Genomic DNA, 20,318 nt, shown 5'->3' with positions numbered 1-20,318 from the left:
TTAAAAGGTTTTTTATGATTTAGCCTTATATTTTACTTCAACTTTTTTAGTTTAAGGTTCAACCCACCCATGAATACAAAAATGATTTCACTACGGCAAGTCTGTAAATTGACGTCGATACGATAATCCAAAAATTATATGTCAATTTGAGAACATTAAAAGCACATCGATCAGAAGGACAAACAACTGACCATCGATTTGGAATGTTAGTATGTTGTGACGTCAGATTTGAGGAACGGACATCGGTTATAGACCGGATGTATATCTGAGTCTGACATATGTGCTTAAAAATATAGGAATTTTCGAAACCAGTTTTCTTAACTAGTGAAGAAGGTTGGATTATGTCCTCCAAAAATATTTTATCTTTTTACAGAGAAGTGGAATTTAGATACCTTGCAATTAAGTTAAGACAACTGAAGCATATGCTGCTGTCAAGTTTAGAAGAAAACTAAATTCCTCCCCTTCCTTCTTTTTCTTGTTTTGTTGGCTGGATACCCAATCATACCAGATTATTATTGAATATTCAATAAAAAAATCTATTATATTGAACTCATTCTGTTACACTTTTTGACAGTCACATCTTGTATATACACTCTTGCCATTTATTTGACTTTGACAAAAAAAACTTCACAAATCCGTTATTTTTATTGTTTCGAGCATCTGACACATATTACTTCTAGCTATATAAAACGTTATCAAAGGTACCAGGATAATAATAAGTTTGCAGTGAGTACGTTTCTAAAAGACATCATGCATTGCTTTTACACTAAAACTTTGTTATATTTTGTAACTTGATGCCTGTACTATCTCTTTTTCCATATTTGACATGTTTTTCAGCCAGAAAAGGGACTTTTTGAAATATACCTCGTGACTAAAGAGATTACTAGTTATTTGTTTTTATTGAATTTTGTCAATTAATTATCTATCAGATGATATAGAACGACATCACTGCCTTCTGTTGATGATCATCATTATATGCAGTGGAGAAAACATTACATGCAGTGGTCACCACATTATATGCAGTGTTCATAACGTTATATGAAGTGTTCACATCACTATATGAAGTGGTCAAAATATTAAAAGCATTAGTGCCAACATTATATGCAGTTGTCGGAACATTATATGCAATAATCACAACAGTATATGCAGTGGTCACAACATTATATGCAGTCATGATAGCATTATATGCAGTTGTCGGAACATGTTATGCAGTGATCACAACATTATATGCAGTTGTGACAGCATTATGCTTGTTTTTTTATGAAGGTGATGATCAGTGATGGTGACGATGGTGATTGATGTATGTGGTGGTTATGGTTCAGAATTGTTTAACTTCGGATTTTTTTTATTCGAAATTACCGAAGCAAATGCCCGCAAACAAAATGAAATAGAATAAATTCATGGAAAAGGTTATATAATTATTTTCGCAATTCGATTGAAAAAAAATTACGTATGTTATTGCCTGCAAATTGGATAGACCTTATGGTATCCTTTTACAGGTAAGTCATACCGATGAAATGGTGAAACTAAGAGTTGAAACGACAACCCCTGATGCACATTGGGAAAATTTCAACCGTTTTGTGTCCCAAATTATTAAAATCTGAACACGATTGTACACGGTCTAACAACATCTTGACATAATTTTGTATCCATGGTCGGATTTGGTCTGACACCGTCGTAACGAAATTTAAGGTTTAGTCTTGTTTATCTTGACATGTCTTAACGGACTGATTTACCTAATGAGACTATGGTCCAAACGGGGTCTGGAAAGTTCTTTAAACTTTTAACGTTTTTCTCTATCAGTATATCCAATCTATTAAGATACGATCAGACCAAAACGACCTTTTCAGACTGAAATCGAGCTACTAGTGAGAAAGGAGCTATGCCTGGATATGCGTCAATGATGCAGCAATCAGACGACAAAGATAACAGACAATCACTGGCGTCTTACAGTCGGTAACAGTAGACAGCTATCTATACAATATATTAAACTCTGATTGAAATAAGGAACCAATAAATCACGAATTTATTCCCACAAGGGACATTTAACTTTAAATAAACATCTTCAGATTACTCGGTTGTGCAATTTAGATACATCATACCCAGTATGTTAAAAGGAGAAGCAAACATATGTCAGAAGTAAACTATGCATGGCATAATGGAAATAAATTCATTTATTTTGGTCAGCGATGTCATTCGAAGTAAAATTTTACTAAAACATATACGATTTGCAAGATTATTTTAAAAAGGCATGGCACAGCAAATTTTGGTGCAAAATAAGTATTTTGTGAATTAAACTTCTTAGTATATAATTCGGACTATGCTATATATAAAAGTCCAATAAGTTTTGACAATTTTCCGATTTTTACCCCGTGAGTAAAATATGTATAGAAGAAAGAAGTCAGTGTGCCACAGAAACAATCAAGATCCGCCATCAAAAATAAAATTTCCAGATAACGAAAAATATTTAGGCATTTTCAACCTCTGAAATGGATCCTAACATAGGTATATGGAAAACATTTGGTTAGCAAAAATAACTGAAATTCCTAGACTATAGACAATAAAATTGAGAATGGAAATGGGGAATGTGTCAAAGAGACAACAACCCGACCAAATAAAAAAACAACAGCAGAAGGTCACCAACAGGTCTTCAATGTAGCGAGAAATTCCCGCACCTGGAGGCGTCCTTCAGCTGGCCCCATAACAAATATATACTAGTTCAGTGATAATGAACGCCATACTAATTTCCAAATTGAACACAAGAAACTAAAATTTAAATATTACAAGACTAACAAAGGCCAGAGGCTCCTGACTTGGGACAGGCGCAAAAATGCGGCGGGGTTAAACATGTTTGTGAGATCTCAACCCTCCCACTATACCTCTAACCAATGTAGAAAAGTAAAAGCATAACAATACGCACATTAAAATTCAGTTCAAGAGAAGTCCGAGTCTGATGTCAGAAGATGTAACCAAAGAAAATAAACAAAATGACAATAATACATAAATAACAACAGACTACTAGCAGTTAACTGACATGCCAGCTCCAGACTTCAATTAAACTGACTAAAAGATTATGATATCATATGAACATCAGGCTCAATCCATCCCGTTAGGGGTTTAGTATCATGCCATCATAACATTAGTAGAAGAACATAACCCGTGTCATGCCAACAACTGTTTTTAGAATAAATGTGTTTAGTTCCGACGCAAAGACCTTATCAGTGACTCAATATTAACGCCAAAATATGCAATCTTTAATGACTTGACAGTATCGTAATTATATCCCTTCTTAATAAGTCTATTCAAAGGTTTTGTAAGTTTATGAGATGAATAGTGACACCTTTGTGCTTTATAAAGAATATTTCCATAAAAAATTGGATGTGAAATACCTGAACGTATAAGAAGTCTGCATGTTGAACTATATTTACGAATGATGTCTTTATACCGATGATAAAATTTAGTAAATGTTTTGACTAGTTTGTGATATCGAAAACCCTGGTGTAATAATTTTTCAGTAATACATAAATTTCTCTCGTTAAAATCTAAAACATTGTTACATACACGAGCGAATCGTACAAGTTGAGATATATAAACACCGTAAGATGGTGACAAGGGAACGTAACCATCTAAAAACGGATAATTAACGATAGGAAATGAAAAATAATCCCTTTTATCATAAATTTTAGTATTCAGCTTTCCGTTAGATATATAGATATCAAGATCGAGGAAAGGGCAGTGGTCATTGTTAGTATTAGCTTTATTTAAAGTAAGTTCACCAGGATAAATTTCATTAATATACATACTGAAGTCGTCATTATTGAGAGCCAAATAATCTGACGATATACCGGATCCCCAAAGCGAACAAAAATGTTATCTAGTAAAAATTCAAGGGCATATATAGTATCAAAGCATGTCCAATTAACATAGTTTTTTGTTTATTGCTACTAAAAAATGACCTAAAAGAGTTTGAACATATATATTCACATTCTGATTTTTTGAATGCCCATTTAATTGGGTGTGTGAATTTTTTCTTAATGAGAATGTGAGGCAATGTGGTATACAGGGTAGAAAAATCAAAACTTTGAACAGATTCAATATCACCAATATAAGCATGCAATTTATCAAGTACTTCCAACGAGTTCTTGACACTCAAAAAGTAATTTATTCCACTATTTGCGAAGGCCTTATTTGAACAATTTATTATAACGTTTTTAATTGTACCAAGTGTGCTGGTAAGAATAATAGACAATTTAGTAGTTGAACAATGGCTTGAAGACGAAATAAATCTATATTTGTAAGGGGTTTTGTGTAGCTTCGGAAGCCAATACATAGTTGGGACTTTCATTGTATTTGGCTCTGCTTGTAAAGCGGTGGCTAAAAGTTAATGTTTGTTACATATTTCGTTTTCTGAAAATGGAGTCAGTTGGAATGTTGATGAAATGGTGATTTCCTTTTTCAGAACCTCAATGTAAAATTTACGTCAAACAATAATAATATTATTAGCAGCTTTATCGGCCGGGTCAAAAACAAATTCCTTGGCTAGTTCTTTTAGTTTATGTTTGATACGAGAAATAGGTTTATTGTGGGTATTGTTAATAGTAAAATGTTCTTTAAAATGTTGAATACGTATATCAACTATCTTCATTACTGAATTAAAAAAAGAGTCCAAAGATTTTTTGTCAGCTTTTTCCCGTTTTATCCATTTCATACAGTAAGTATGGAGTGAGTCGTGGATGATATTACGACACTCATTCCAATTAATAATTGACGGGGGACGATATTTAGGTCCTTTACTGAGAAATGATTTTAACTCTCGGTCTTGAACGATGTTAAGATCTCCTGTTATAACATGGGAAATGGGTCCATAAATATATCCGGAATAACTGCAATTACATGAAGTAGGTGTATTTTCACTAATATTAACATCTTTACACAATTGACTATAATTAAACACAAATTTCCGGGTAGATTTCTTGTAAATATAATAAATAAGAGGTAGCTCAGTATTGTCAAAACATCCAGAAATTTGTTCTTTAACAGAATGGTCGTTAAATATACCGGCAATATTTACAAAATCAAAGCCTTTATTGACACACTTAATTTTAATAAAATGTTTTTTATGATCTTCAGGGCGATCAATTTTGGGAAATAATTTAGAATAACAATATGCCATAATGATTTGATTAATTTCATACTTAGGACTGCTGTATGAAATAGTTATCAAATTGTGTTGCAATCCTCCAAAATTTTATTTAACTTATTAACCGGTAACGAACAGAGTTTTGTTAACAGATAATGTCTGCCGTTGTTTTTTGAAATAGAAATTAGGTCCGAAATATTGGTATGATTGGCCCGAAATTTTCTTTGATTGCGATTTGTTCTACAACCGTGAGAACGGTTTTTACGAACAGTTTTAGAAACAATATCCAAAATGTTAACGGAATTGGTTCTAGATATATTACCAATTCCCATGATATTATCATTTAGACCGAGAGGGTAAACTGACTATAGTTTTTTAATCCAATTTAATTCAATTATTTTCCGTGATCGTACAAACTTTGAATGCGATTCACCAGGCTGCTTATTTACTACTTCTAAAGGTTGAACTGCTAAATATTTAAAAGGATGGTTGTGCTTCTTAAGGTGTTGGTAAATGATACTTTTGAATGTATTAGGTCTTTTAAAACGATACAGATGTTCTTGAGTGCGTTTTGATAAATATCTTTCAGTTTCTCCTACGTACTGAATACCACATCCCGGTTTGTTTCATGTGAGTAAATAAATAATACTGTTTGTTTTTCAAGTAATATCAGTTTCAAAATTTAAAGAAAATGTGCGACCATTAAACGTGGACCTTACCGTATTGTTGGTGGAAAGACGGGGACATGTAAGTAATTTTTTGACATGACACTTATCGATAGAAGGGTAACCACGATTTTTATTGTTAAAAAATATTAGCGATGGTAGTATTTTTAGATAACCGATTTTGAAGATTGAGACGTGTAGATACCCTTGAACAAGTTTAGTATTTAGTATTTTTCCATTTCTAAGCTTCATAATTGTTTTGTTAGTGAATTACATAATAAAGGAGCAAAGTTTGGCGTCCAGAATATGAACCAGCATACAATAATTTAAGTTATGTAAAAGTGATAAATTTGTTCGGCTGAAAATGTCAAACGCTATCCGTATTAATTACCCGAAAAAGATAGTGTATATCAGGGTAGGACTGATGGCTGACCAAATAGTAGAATGGGGCTGAATATTGAAATACTCCTTTTTGATAACATTCCTAAAGTAATAAACTAGAGCAGTTCTCGCTCGGACACACACTCCATAATCTAGTATATTATAAGAGCATAAACCTGAAGCACGGGGAGGCACCCTACTGCCTCCACACGGCACTAAGGACAAACTCTGTAAAAAATAAAATTGAGAATGGAAATGGGGAATGTGTCAAAGAGACAACAACCCGACCAAATAAAAAAACAACAGCAGAAGGTCACCAACAGATCTTCAATGTAGCGAGAAATTCCCGCACCCGGAGGCGTCCTTCAGCTGGCCCCTTAACAAATATATACTAGTTCAGTGATAATGAACGCCATACTAATTTCCAAATTGTTCACAAGAAACTAAAATTTAAATAATGCAAGACTAACAAAGGCCAGAGGCTCCTGACTTGGGACAGGCGCAAAAATGCGGCGGGGTTAAACATGTTTGTGAGATCTCAACCCTCCCCCTATACCTCTAACCAATGTAGAAAAGTAAAAGCATAACAATACACACATTAAAATTCAATTCAAGAGAAGTCCGAGTCTGATGTCAGAATATGTAACCAAAGAAAATAAACAAAATGACAATAATACATAAATAACAACAGACTACTAGCAGTTAACTGACATCCCAGCTCCAGACTTCAATTGAACTGACTGAAAGATTATGATTTCATATAGACAAGTTTGTATGTGAGAAATATTAGAAAGCCGATAACAACAACAGAAAAATTCACAATAAAACAATAGTTCTCCATTAAGACATTAGGAGACAGTAGCGTTTTTTTTGTGCGTTTGTTATGGTGACGAAATATTTGAGCGGACCTTCGAAAAAATCAAAGAAGTGCTTATCAACAAACAATATTTCTCTTTTAGGTGTTGTTGCTATTATCTGGACCTCAAAACAAATTTAATCAGACTCTTTCGTGTATAAAATATAGCTCGATGCGACCATTTTATTTTCTAGGTCCTTTGTCGTTATCAAAGATGTGCGATTTAAAAGATATCATTCTTTTATGACTTGTAGTCATTTCGATTCTGTATCGTATCTTAAACAGGATAGACTGATGAACAAACGCTGTAAACGCATTATCCACTGCCGGAAACTCCGTTTTCCAAAGAGGTGACAAATAAATTATAATTATAAATGAAAATGTTAAACTAGGACTGGAAAACTAAACATTTTCTTATGAAAGTTTTACATTTTTATATAAGACTTCTGCTCATATTTAGAAGACATAATGCTTCACATGATAAAAAGCATGTTAACAAGTTGGATGTACTTGATGTAAAGTTGTGTTCACAAGTTCTCAAAGGTACCAGGATAATAATATAATAAGCCAGACGTGCGTTTCGTCTACATAAGACTCATCAGTGACGCTCAGATGAAAAAAAGTTATAAATCCAAACAAGTACAAAGTTGAAGAGCATTGAGGACCAACAATTCCATAAAGTTGTGCAAAATACGGCTAAGGTAATTTATTCCTTGGATAAAAAAATCCTTAGATTGTTGAAAAATTCAAAGTTTTGTAGACAAGAAATTTATTAAAATGACCACATAATTGATATTCATGTCAACAATGTAGTGCTGCCTACTGGGCTGCTGATACCCTCGGGGACAAAACGTACAACAGCAGTGCATCGACACAGTGGTGTAAAAAGTTATCAAAGGTACCAGGATTATAATTTAATACCCCAAACACGCGTTTCGTCTACATACGACTCATCAGTGACGCTCAGATCAAAATAGTTATAAAGCCAAAAAAGTACAAAGTTGAAAAAAAAGTAAAATCACAAAAATACTGAACTTAGAGGAAAATCAATTCGGAAAGTCCATAATCACATGGCAAAATCAACAAAAAAAAACCGCATAAGAAACGAATGGACATTTTTAATTACCTCGTTTTATAGCGCTTACCCTCTTAGTAAAATCACAAAAATACTGAACTTAGAGGAAAATCAATTCGGAAAGTCCATAATCACATGGCAAAATCAAACAAAAAAACCACATAAAAAACGAATGGACAAGAACTGTCATTTCCTGACTTGGTACAGACATTTTTAATTACCTCGTTTTATAGCGCTAACCCTCTCACTTTGATGACAGTATTGAGGACCCAAAATTTCAAAACGTTGTGCAAAATACGGCTTAGGTAATCTATTCGTGGGATTAGAAAATCCTTAGTTTTTCGAAAAATTCAACGTTTTGTAGACAAGAAATTTATAAAAAGACTATATAATTGATATGCATGTCAACACCGCATTGTTAAACATCTACAATGAAATGCTATAAACTGAATTTATCTGTTAGATACTGCTTATCATCACATATTTGTTACGAATACGTTGGGTTTTGCATATGTAATAACCTCAAAATTGCCCTGGGGGAAAAAGAGGTTATTGGTTATTGTTCCCTGATTCCAAATGATGTGACGTCATTGCATCTTTAAAGACACTTTTGAGATAAAATGTGTAAATATTTTTACCTGTTATGTTTCATTTAATTGTTATAATTGAAATTTTATTTCTCTTTTCTGCAGAACTTAAATATGTGATGAATAGATTATAATATGTAATTTCCATATTGGCCCTGGTATCATCCTTCGACCATGTGAGTCTCGGGATGATACCAGGGCTAATATGGAAAATGGCATGTTATAATCTATACGTATATCATGTAAAAATGCAACATTTTGAAAATCGAAATCAAATAAAGGCTCTGTCATGGCATATATAATTTAGCGTAATATGGGAATAATTTCCGTTAAAGAAAGCAAGGTCTTTGAGAAATCTGACTATTTCATTCAAAATGTATTTTTTCCTTTTTTTTACTGAGTACTGACTATAGAGTGGCACCTAGCTAAAGTTCTTCAGAGGGAATGAATTCGGACATTTATCATAGTACACATTTTACTTCGATGGTTCGTTAGTTAGTTTTTATCATTATTTTACAAGAAATGCTTACCCTTCCGGAGAACCTGATTTCATTCCCTGTTTTTAGTGGATTTCGTGTTGTTTCTTAATTATTATTAATAGCTGTTGATGTAAATGTCCTTTAGTTTTGTGAGTCTTTGTTTACTCCTTGGTTTTGATTGTTATTGTTTTTACTTACATTATGCCAAACTGATATGTATTTCTCACGACGACCAGAACTAGTTAATCCATTTAACTCTTAGTTTCATCATTCCCCTAAATAAATAAAATTATGTCTGTCCAATTTGCAGACAAAAGCAGGAGTAATCTTTTTCTGATTAAGTTTTGAATTGAATATCCTAAAAAGTAACATGACGTCAATAACTATTTAAATTTGTTTACATTAATCATTAACAATTATGAATTGAATCAGTAATTTTCAATAAAAAAAAAGTTTACCGAATCCGAACCACAACCATTACGTAAATCGATCATCATCATCATCACCATCACTGGTCATCACCTTCATCATCAAATAATATAATGTTGTAACCACTGCATATAATGTTGTTACAACTGCATTAAATGTTGTGACCACTGCATATAATGTTGTGACCACTGCATATAATGTTGTGACCACTGCATATAATGTTGTGACCACTGCATATAATGTTGTGACCACTGCATATAAGGATGTGACCACTGCATATGATATTGTAACCAGTGCATACAATGTTGTAACCACTGCCTATAATGTTGTGACCACAACGTAATCACTGCATATAATGCTATGCCAACTACATATTGTGATGTGACCACCGTATATAATGTTGTAACCACTGCATATAATATTGTAACCACTTAATTACTGTTGTTACCACTGCATATAAGGTTGTGACCACTTCATATAATGATGTGACCAATGCATATAAGGTTGTGACCACTGAATATAAGGTTGTTACCACTGTATATAATGTTGCGTCTACTGCATATAATGATATGACCACTGCACATAATGTTGTGATCACTGCATATAATGATGTGACCACTGCATATAAGGTTGCAACCACTACATAAAATATTGTAAACACTGCATATAATGTTGTAACTCCTGCATATAATGTTGTGATCACTTCATATAATGTTGTGACCACTGCATATAATGCATAAAATGTTGTGACCACTGCATATAATGCAATGACCACTGCATATAATGTTGTGACCACTGCTTATAATGCTGTGACCACTGTATCATGTGTATATAATGTTGTGACCACTGCATATAATGCTGTAACCACTGCATATAATGTTATGACCGCTGCATATAATGTTGTAACTACTGCATATAATGATGTCCATCAACATAAGACAGTCATAGCGTTCCATAAGATGAGTTCAAGTTATCTTTTGTATGAGGTTTTGTTACATTTTACAATGTTTTTAAAGGACGTTTTAAACTTATATTTATAGTTTCACGTGAAAGATAAAATGGGAAGAAATAACATATTTAAATAATTTACCTACCCGTATAAAAAAATCCGGCTTCTGCTAGTTCCAAAGTGAAACTTTGATTGGATAAATGAGGCCATCCGTAAAATGATGCTTTTCTGCTTTCTAAACTTTCAAATTCCTTATATTTTGGTGATTTGTAAACTGCAACTTGTTTAAATATACAAATAATAAATACAGAAATAACTACAAACACATCAGTGATATTTTATTACATTATTTTTCGTGAACAGAGATATACTATTGGTACACAGGCAGACCATTCCAAATTCTAATAGTGGAAGGAATGAAACTATTAAAGTAAGACAACGCTGTAGCAATTGGTTGGTTGTGGTGGTGATGTGGTGGTGGTGATGGTGGTGGCGGCGGTGATAAGTATGATATGTTTATTCCTCAATGTATAAGAGTTTGCCTTGGAACATATGGCTGGACTCACTTATATAACAATGCAGGTGTAACCCCAGTTAGTATTTCATAAAAGAGTATAAGCTTATGTTTATTTTGTCTAATTCAACACAAAACTGTTGTCTTGAGAATAATTCGAAGTATTAAGTATAGCAGCTTCTATTTAATGTTTTTTAGATGCTTCAAATCATGCTGAGAGCAACTGCCCTATACAACATTATCGCTATCTAACTGAATTTACTTTTATCTTACTGACTGATAATTTCGTTTCTCCGCACAGTAGAGTGATATGAAATTGTTTTCGGAAACTGACAACGTCGTCATAGGTAAAACCGCGATAAACAGATTATCATATGTCATCTCAACCCGATTGAGAAAATCAATTTCGTTGAAATCATCAACGGTAATCTATAAATAAAGCTCTTATAAAAGCATAGTTAATGCGTATAAGTGAATTCCTGTCTACTTAATGTTGAACTTGTCGAACCAAAGATAAGCAAGAACACGATATTCTATTGATATCATCAATATGTTTGGACATGGTCATGAAATGGTCGAGGTTAAAAAAATTGGAATCATATGTGTGGCCCTTTTCAATGCGCTATATATTCCCTGTTATTCACCATTCAGGATTTAGTAAATAACTTTTTTTTTTATTTATGCATTACATACAAATTTCGTTTCATTTTTAATTGTGATTTACCTTCAGAATATGTGGATCCAAATGGAATATTCTCATGTTCTAACTGACATTCGTGGTGATGTATAACTTCAGGATTATTACCGTCGGTGTACTGAGCTCCACAAAATGCACATTTTGTTATATGAAGTTCCTCGTCGTAATAAAATCCCAAACGTGCTAGCCGAATAAAAAAAGAACCATAGACGGGAGCGCGAGCAAAGGAAAACACTCTATTTCCTTCATAATACCATCTGTTCATGTTTCGATTTTGCTGCAATCTATCAGTTGGAAAAACAGTGATGTAAATGGAGCGACCAAAGGAAATTCGCAACAGAAACTTTAAATACAATGCTTGCATTGTTTCTGTTTTAAAAAGAACTACATGGATCCAACTCACCAGAACAAATATTATTTTTTTCTCGACCGTTCTTTTTCTTTTTCTTCTGGACATCTTGTTTGTAAGGTTTTGTCTCCTTCGGAAATTTCCAACTATATGCGATTGCCTAAGGTCACTTCTTTGATTGCAAAGTTCGTTAAATAAGCTCCAGAAAAAAATAAGTATTACCAGAACAGACACGTTTGACAAATGCATTATCTAGGCTTTTCAATCTACCCTTTGGTCGGTAGAGTCACAATTCTGAAATGAAATTAATAATTCTCGTAAAACGTGATTAATCATTTAAAGCAGGCTGTATTACTTAGCTTGTTGATATTGAATTAAATTACACAAAAGCTGTTTTCGTTATGCGATTCATGTTTACTGTCGAATAATGATACTTGCCTGTCATTTTCACTCTAGGGCGATTTATTTCTTTTAAATAAGCGATTTATTTTCACAGAATATAAATTTTCATCATATAAAGTCTTAATTCAGCCGACTTTGTGATAAAATGTATGAAGTCAGAAGGACTGATCATATATGCATACTTTGTGAGTCCTATTGGTCCGAGACCACAGTTTTTCCGTAGAGCATTTCTTTCTATTTTTTCTGGTTATGTTAAGGGGGTCTTGAAATCTTTTGACAGCTTCCGAAATGCTAATTTATAACCTTTCAGCTGAACCAAATCAATACCTGACTTTCAAATTTATGATCCAATTTTTTTTGTCCCCCCCCCCCTATTTTCTATTTCAGGCATCAATACAGGCAAAAGTAGTATACCACTGTTCAAAACTCGTGAATCTAGGGACAAAAATCAAAATTAGAGTAACAAACTAAAACTGAGGGAAACGCGTTAAATATAAGAGGAGAACAACGACACAACATTTAAATGTAACACACACAGAAACGGACTAAGCATTAGACAAAATCCCATGAGAATAACAAATATAACATCAAAACCAAATACATGAATTTGGGATAGAAAAGTACCGTGAAACGTCTTATAGTAATGTGAATTCACACTCAAAGATAAGAGAACACAAACGACGCAACGGAAAACACAACGTTAAAATGTTACACACACAGAAACGAACTATGATATAACAATGGCCATTTTCCTGACTTTGTACAGAACAATTTTAAAGATAAAAATGGTGGGTTGAACCAGGTTTTGTGGCATGCCAAACCTCGCACTTTAAGGGCAATGTTAAATATAACATTGAAATGACAACACAATACTACAGGACCACAATACAAACAAATAGGAGAACGTATTAGACAAAGAAACACATGATTAATAGATAACAAAAGGCATCAGGTTTAAAATTAAAACGCGCCTCGTCCACACAAGACTCACCAGTGATGCCAAGATATAAAATATCGCAAGTGAAAAAAAGTACAAAGTTGTACAGCACTGAAGATCAAAAGTTGAAAAAGGTTGTGTCAAATACGGCTATGTTTTTATGCTTGGGATAAAAACATCCTTATTATTTACAACAATTTATGCTATTGCAAACAGTAAATTTTTTTCAAATGAACATAAAAGATATACATAATGAAACTGAAATATTAAATAATTACAGAAAACAAAATCCGAATACATAATGCAAATATTAACTCAGAAAAATATCCACAACCGACTTAGCCCAGGCCTCAACGCAAAAAATCACAAAAAAGACGTCACATACGAAGTGGTGAAAAGGCATAAAAATTACGTCACATTTGAATTTCTGAAAAAGCACAAAAATGACGTCACATTTGAAAAACTATATCTCAAGAATAAGATAAAATTAAGATTGATTTAAGATTATAATAGAACTAAATACTGATGTAACATTTAAACACAGTGCACATTGTAATACTTATTAATAGCAATTAACTATAATATATATGTGTCCAGTTTGTTTTGAATCCAACTTCAAACGTAAATTATCGTACAGATTACGTTGAACAAAATCAAATCTAATAAATGAAGGCGGTAATTAATTTTCGTTACCATAACACATGAATATAAAAGAAAAACGGTCAACAAATACACAAAATCCGACGGGAACCACAAATACAACATCAAACTAAACACATGAATTTGGGATAGACAAGTACCGTAACACGTCTTAAATATTAATGGGAATTCGCACTCAGCAAAACAGTCACAATCGGGAATACGTTCGGTAATTAAAAGATTAGACGACGTAATGACAAACCACAATCTACCATGTGGTTAAAATGTCCTTAGATAGTTTGGTCAAAGACACATCGTATGGATCAACTAATGTGTGATGGTGTCCATAAAATTTACGGAGTGTCAATTTGAATATTTCCCCTTATATCTTTGTTAAAGCAGTTCCTGTGTATGGAGCACACTCCTGTAAATGAAGTCCGTAAAGTGTGAAAAAGCACGAGAATAACGTATCAATTGTGATTTGTAAACACCATACGAAGAGGCAGAGGGTACGTTACTGCTGAGAAATGGGAAATTGATAATTGGGAAGTTGAAACCGTCCCGTTTATCATAGATGTTCGTGTGAAGTCGTCCATCTGCGTCAATATTGAGGAAAAGATCAAGGTATGATGTAGTCCTTTTAGTATCAGTAGTATTCTTAATTTCAAGTTCAATGAAATATAAGTATTGGCTGAAATATGGGTTATTCAATGATAAAACATCATCAATATATCGGAAAGTAAAATTAAAGAATTTCGCAAGGTGCTTTTTTTTTTTGTCTTTTAGAAGGTTCTGAATGAATTATGCTTCATACGAGTTCAACAACAAATCGGCAAGCAGGGATGCACAATTGGTACTCATTGGAATACCGACTGTCTGTTGAAATATAAATCCTCCAAACTCAACAAATGTATTGTCGATCAAAAAGTCCAACATTTTGATAATATCATCTTCAGTATATTTTTTGGAATACTCAGTGTGATTCTTCACAAAGTATGAATTATTGTAACCCAAAACAAGAAATTTATATCTACGATTCTCAGTTTTATAGAAAAAGCTCTGTTTTATGAGATGGTGAAGTCGATCTTTCAACTGAGCCTGGGGAATAGTAGTGTATAGCGTAGAAAAGTCAAAAGTCTTTATGTTGCTGCAAAATTGCAACATGAAGAAATAAATTTGAAATAAAAATAAAACATGATGAAATAAATTTGGAAGAAGTTTAAAAAAAAAAGGGCAAGTAACACACTGTCCACACTAGGGACTATATGATAGGGAAATTTGATTGCAATCAGGCGCAAAGAGTTGGCTTTTCGAGCTCTATTAAAATTTGATTCGCGTCAAACAAATACAAAATTTGTGTTGTTTTAATCTTCAATAGAAAATGGTAAAAACGTCAAATAGTGTTTACTTACTGACTGGATATTAGTTGAGTAGTAAATTTATTGTCCCCCGAGGTGCAACTATTGTCCTGAGGCGAAGCAATAAAAAAAAAAAAGCGACAAACTGTACACAAAGCACAACGTTCGGAATGAACCATACGTTGGTTATACCAATGTATATTCAAGTAAGCATCTATCACTAGCTTAAAATTGTTATTATCATTTAAATTAAAGTCACTTAAAGACTAATTTTAGTTATCACATGTCGAATTATCATACAAAAGTTCTGTAGTTGTCACTTTTATACCGAAATTTCGACATCATTTGTATGGAAGATTTTTTTTCCTGCAAACACTTTTGCATCTAAAGAACCTCAGGAGCGGTTATCTCACTGGACCATTAAATGTTGACATTCAACACCGTCCAGAATTGAAATTTCAATTGCTGATGCAATGTGTAGAAACAAAATAAAACGATTTTTGTATACATTTGAAATAGGGAACTCCTGATCACAGGACTGGTCAAAATTTAGGAAAAATAATTGATAATGTTAAGAATTTAATTGATACACCTATGATAAGGAATGTTAAACAGACGATTGGTAGTAATTTTGCAAATTCACTTACCAAGAAACAGTAAAGGAAATGAGTATGTTTCATATTACACGATGTAATATTACTCTATACGCAAATGGATAGACGCAGGAGATTTAAAAATAATGTGCCAGTATCAGCCCAGCAGTTAGACACTACTAGTATATGAGTAATCTTGTTCGTATTGATGGAGTGGTATAGCAAAAAACAAATAAACCTAAGAGTAAACAAGATAAATAAAAAAAACCATGTTCCATGAAATCTCATTGAAATTTGTTCTTGACGATACATAAAAGTCATAAGCAGGTGAAATACCAGACTATATTTATAAATAAAAATCAAAGAATTTATTCTTAAGTGTAAACATACAATTTTAAACTTGCTTATTCACATTGCGATAAGTCATGTCACGGTACTTGTCTATCCCAAATTCATGTATTTGGTTTTGATGTTATATACATGTTAAATTTGTTATTCTCGTAGAATTTTGTCTGATGCTCGGTCCGTTTCTATGTGTGTTACATTTTAGTGTTATGTCGTTGTTCTCCTCTTATATTTAATGCGTTCCCCTCGGTTTAAGTTTGTTACCCCGATTTTGTTTTTTGTCCATGGATTTATGAGTTTTGAACAGCGGTATACTACTGTTGCCTTTATTTATTCCCTTTAAAGTATGATATGTAACACTTAAAGTTGCTATCAAACGTATTAAGTATGTATTGGTTTAACTCTTCCCGAACAAAAGAACAGTTTCAGTGTTCTAGATGCTCTTGAAGCTGACACACCAAAACATTGTGATATTTCATTGGCACAATGCCCGTGTATGTTGTGACGTTTATGATTTTAATGAACGCTATCTATGCATTACTGGTAAATTATCGTGTCAGGAATTTTGTTACTACAAATTACTTAAAACCTATATTTACTTCTTCCATTGATATTGGTTTTGAAGTTAAGTTGTGCTTGTAGAAAAATTGTTTCAAACGTGATAGAACATCCTCATTTTTACACAGATGTGGTTACCCACTCGCAAATTTAGAAACAATTCTGGTAAACTTATCTATCCTAAACAATAAACTTATTTGTAAAGGTAACCGATTCAACACTGTAATTACATTTTTGAATGTTGTTTTTATTAGTATTAATATTGATTTTGTTTATCAGTAAATTATAAGCAAACTTAATATTTATGTTATATATATGCACATTCATGGTTCTATCATCTGTCGATACCTATACCTTGGTATTTCACAAGGTAATTTTTTTTCTCTGACTGTTAATGACGTGTTTACTCTAAATTCATTACATGCATGATTTTTTATTAGTTGTTATTGGCTTTAAACTAGCTTTCTGTAATTAAGAGTACTCTCATATTAGTACTTAGTGTCTTGATTGTCGTTGGTATTTACAGGTACCTGGCCACTTTAACCCTGTGTTTTTGTTAGATGTATTTCTATTTGTACCCATCCGATGAGTTGAGCCTTTTTAAACTTATTTTCTACAATTTGTTTTTATGTTGTATTTTCACACCATTGTTCAATGTAAGGGGTTGGTTGGGATGCCGCTAACATGTTTACCTCTCCAACATTCTGTATGTATGTGGTTGTCCGAGTCGATAGCCTATTGGTACCAGTCTTGTATTACATTCTCAGTTTCCGGTTCATGTCAAAACATGGAGGGAAAAAAATAGTCTATTTTTTCTGATTTTTTTCTGGACTCATTTTTTTCTGTTTGATTAAAGATTTATGCTGTATTGAAACATATATATAGATTTAAAAAAAAGATCTGCATCATTTTGGGGATATAAATCCAGGAAAGTGGAAGGATATCATGTTTACTGGAAGTTAGTAAAACAGCAAACAGAAAGTAGATTTTTTTTTTATTTGGTCAGGGTTACGTAACTTTTTATTCTTCATGACATGACCCACATTTTTTCGATTACATCATAATTTCACATTAATATCATATGAACATGAAAGTATTTTTCTATGTAGCATTTTTTATTTTCAAAATTCAGGTGTTTTGCAGGTAAGATTATGGAGCAGTCAATTACAAGACTGCAACCTGTAACTCAGTGGTGTCGTTTGATGTATTGGGTTTGGTTGATTTTTTGTACACTAATTTTTCTTGTTTGAATTGTTTTATATTTGTCAGTTCGGGGCCTTTCATTGCAGACTGTACGGTATGGGCTTTGCTCATTATTGAAAAAGTGCTGACTACTGGGCTGGTGATACCCTCGGGGAAATAAATCTCCACCAGCAGTGGCATCGACCCAGTGGTTGTAAATAAACTCATCTTAGATACTAGGACTAAATTTTTTATATACGCCAGACGCACGTTTCGTATACAAAAGACTCATCAGTGACGCTCAAATTCAAAAAAGTTAAAAAGGCCAAGTACGAAGTTGAAAAGCACTGAGAACAAAAATTCCTTAAATTTTGCCAAATCCAGCTAAAGTAATCTATGCCTTAAATTGAACTGCTGAGTGAATGATATATTCTCAACGACCAAATTGTGATGATAAATGTTTTTGTCAGTTATATGCTTCTGTCCTGAAGCCGCAAGGGGACACACAAACAATAAAACAAACATTTTTTTTTTAAATCGAGGCCAAGAAAAATCATTGCAGTTTTACCGAAATCTCGATAAAACATAAATCGTTTCCTCGATAAGACTAAATTGTTATATCGTAATCTCTTTTTTTTTTAATCGTAACCTGAATTAATTACATCGATATCACGGATTATTATATCATTATTTCGATTAACTTTATTGAGGGTTCGTATATTATGCCGTTATTCTCATAAAGAGATATTGTCAAGATTTTGTGATAGAAGTGCTATCAGCATTGAAAGGTATTTCATTTTTTCTGACATAAAATTACTTCAGGTCCTTTTTCTTTTATAATAGTCGTAGAATTTTTCACAGTACCATATACATGATATAAGGCCACATCAATGTGTTTTCATGTTCTAGGGACTTTTTCACTTCCCAAAAGAGGGCGAGCGAGCGATTTGAAAATTTTAATAAAAATTAACTTTTTCGGGGTCAAAGCTTGAAAAGTATAAAATGCGAGCGATTATAATTTTATTTTGTAAACAGAAAGTTGTTGGTTCTGACAATATTAATCAAAGCAAAATGATATAAAAATTGATGTATCACTTGTGATTTGACATTTGTAACTGTTAAAATGTTGGATTTTTACCTGTTCACCAAGACATGTAAATGTTCAACTTTTAATTGCATCATATTTATGAATTTTTATATTACTGTTAGTTTTTGAGGCATCAAAAATTGACCTTAATAATTGAATAATTATTTCAATTGCTTTAAATGATCTCCATTGAATTGTCAAAGATGTCTTTCCTCACCGAACATGCCTTATAAATAGAATCACCACGGCGGGTGTCTAGCAAGAAGCAGGAACTTCTCATACTTCTGGGACACCTGTGTACACTTCATGTTTTTGGGGTTCGATCTGTTCATTGATGTGTGTACATTTTAGTTATTTTCCATTGCAAGGCTGTGATTTCAACGTTTTTGGTGTTCATATATTTATTCAATATCTTTTTTGGGTGTTTTGTTTAAAGATAAGATGTTTATATGAGTGCTAATGAGACATTCATCATCCAATCCCAAGTTATAAGATATTCAAACAATAATTTACAGAAGGAAGTACGGCCTTAGACACGGGGCTTTGGCTCAGAAAAAAAAGCTATGAAGGACCCCAAAATGACTTGTGTAAAACAATTCAAACAGGAAAACCAACATTCTATTCTATATACAAACGGAGAAATACATATAAACCACACAAACAAACGACAACTATTGAACAACAGGCTCCTGACCAAGGACAGTTGCATAAACATGCAACAGGGATGATTAGTTTTGTTCCTACCGCAAACAATATAGCAGTTGAAGGCAACATTTTTGCTTCTGCATACTTTATTTAAACAACGAAAATCGGCATTATTTTGTTGAAGAATCAGGTTGATATTTAACAGAAATCTGTGTTAATTCTCGAAACAGTTAAAGGATCGCAAATTAACATTGAACAAAACGCTCTTGCGATTCCTTTTTATCTATTTAATGTTAACAAAAGAAGCTCGGGGAAAAGACCCGATTTCTTCTCCAGATTCGCTAAGCAGGAGTATGCAGAAAATATTATTTTTCCGTTTCGAAAGCCTAATAACAAGGTAATAAACCCACCACATGATGTATGTATGTGCCTGTCTCATAGACATAGAAAT

General features: G+C 32.9%; 1 protein-coding gene across 4 annotated transcripts in view; it reads right to left on the bottom strand.

Annotated features, from left to right (window-relative positions):
• Positions 1–20,318, bottom strand: part of LOC134688515 (death-associated inhibitor of apoptosis 1-like) — an 83,973-nt gene that overhangs the window by 53,515 nt on the left and 10,140 nt on the right. For all 4 annotated transcript variants that reach the window (XM_063549293.1, XM_063549292.1, XM_063549295.1 and 1 more), the window contains exons 2-3: positions 11,800–12,415; positions 10,707–10,841 (exon numbers count right to left, since the gene is read on the bottom strand). In XM_063549293.1, the coding sequence (XP_063405363.1) occupies positions 10,707–10,841; positions 11,800–12,370 (706 nt within the window). In that variant the 5' untranslated portion in view covers positions 12,371–12,415. The remainder of the gene's footprint in view (positions 1–10,706; positions 10,842–11,799; positions 12,416–20,318) is intronic.

Source organism: Mytilus trossulus, chromosome 10, assembly GCF_036588685.1.
Source record: "Mytilus trossulus isolate FHL-02 chromosome 10, PNRI_Mtr1.1.1.hap1, whole genome shotgun sequence".
Classification (NCBI taxonomy): Eukaryota; Metazoa; Mollusca; class Bivalvia; order Mytilida; family Mytilidae; genus Mytilus; species Mytilus trossulus.
Note: the sequence above shows the minus strand (reverse complement) of the source record. Positions and strands in the feature narration are given on the sequence as shown.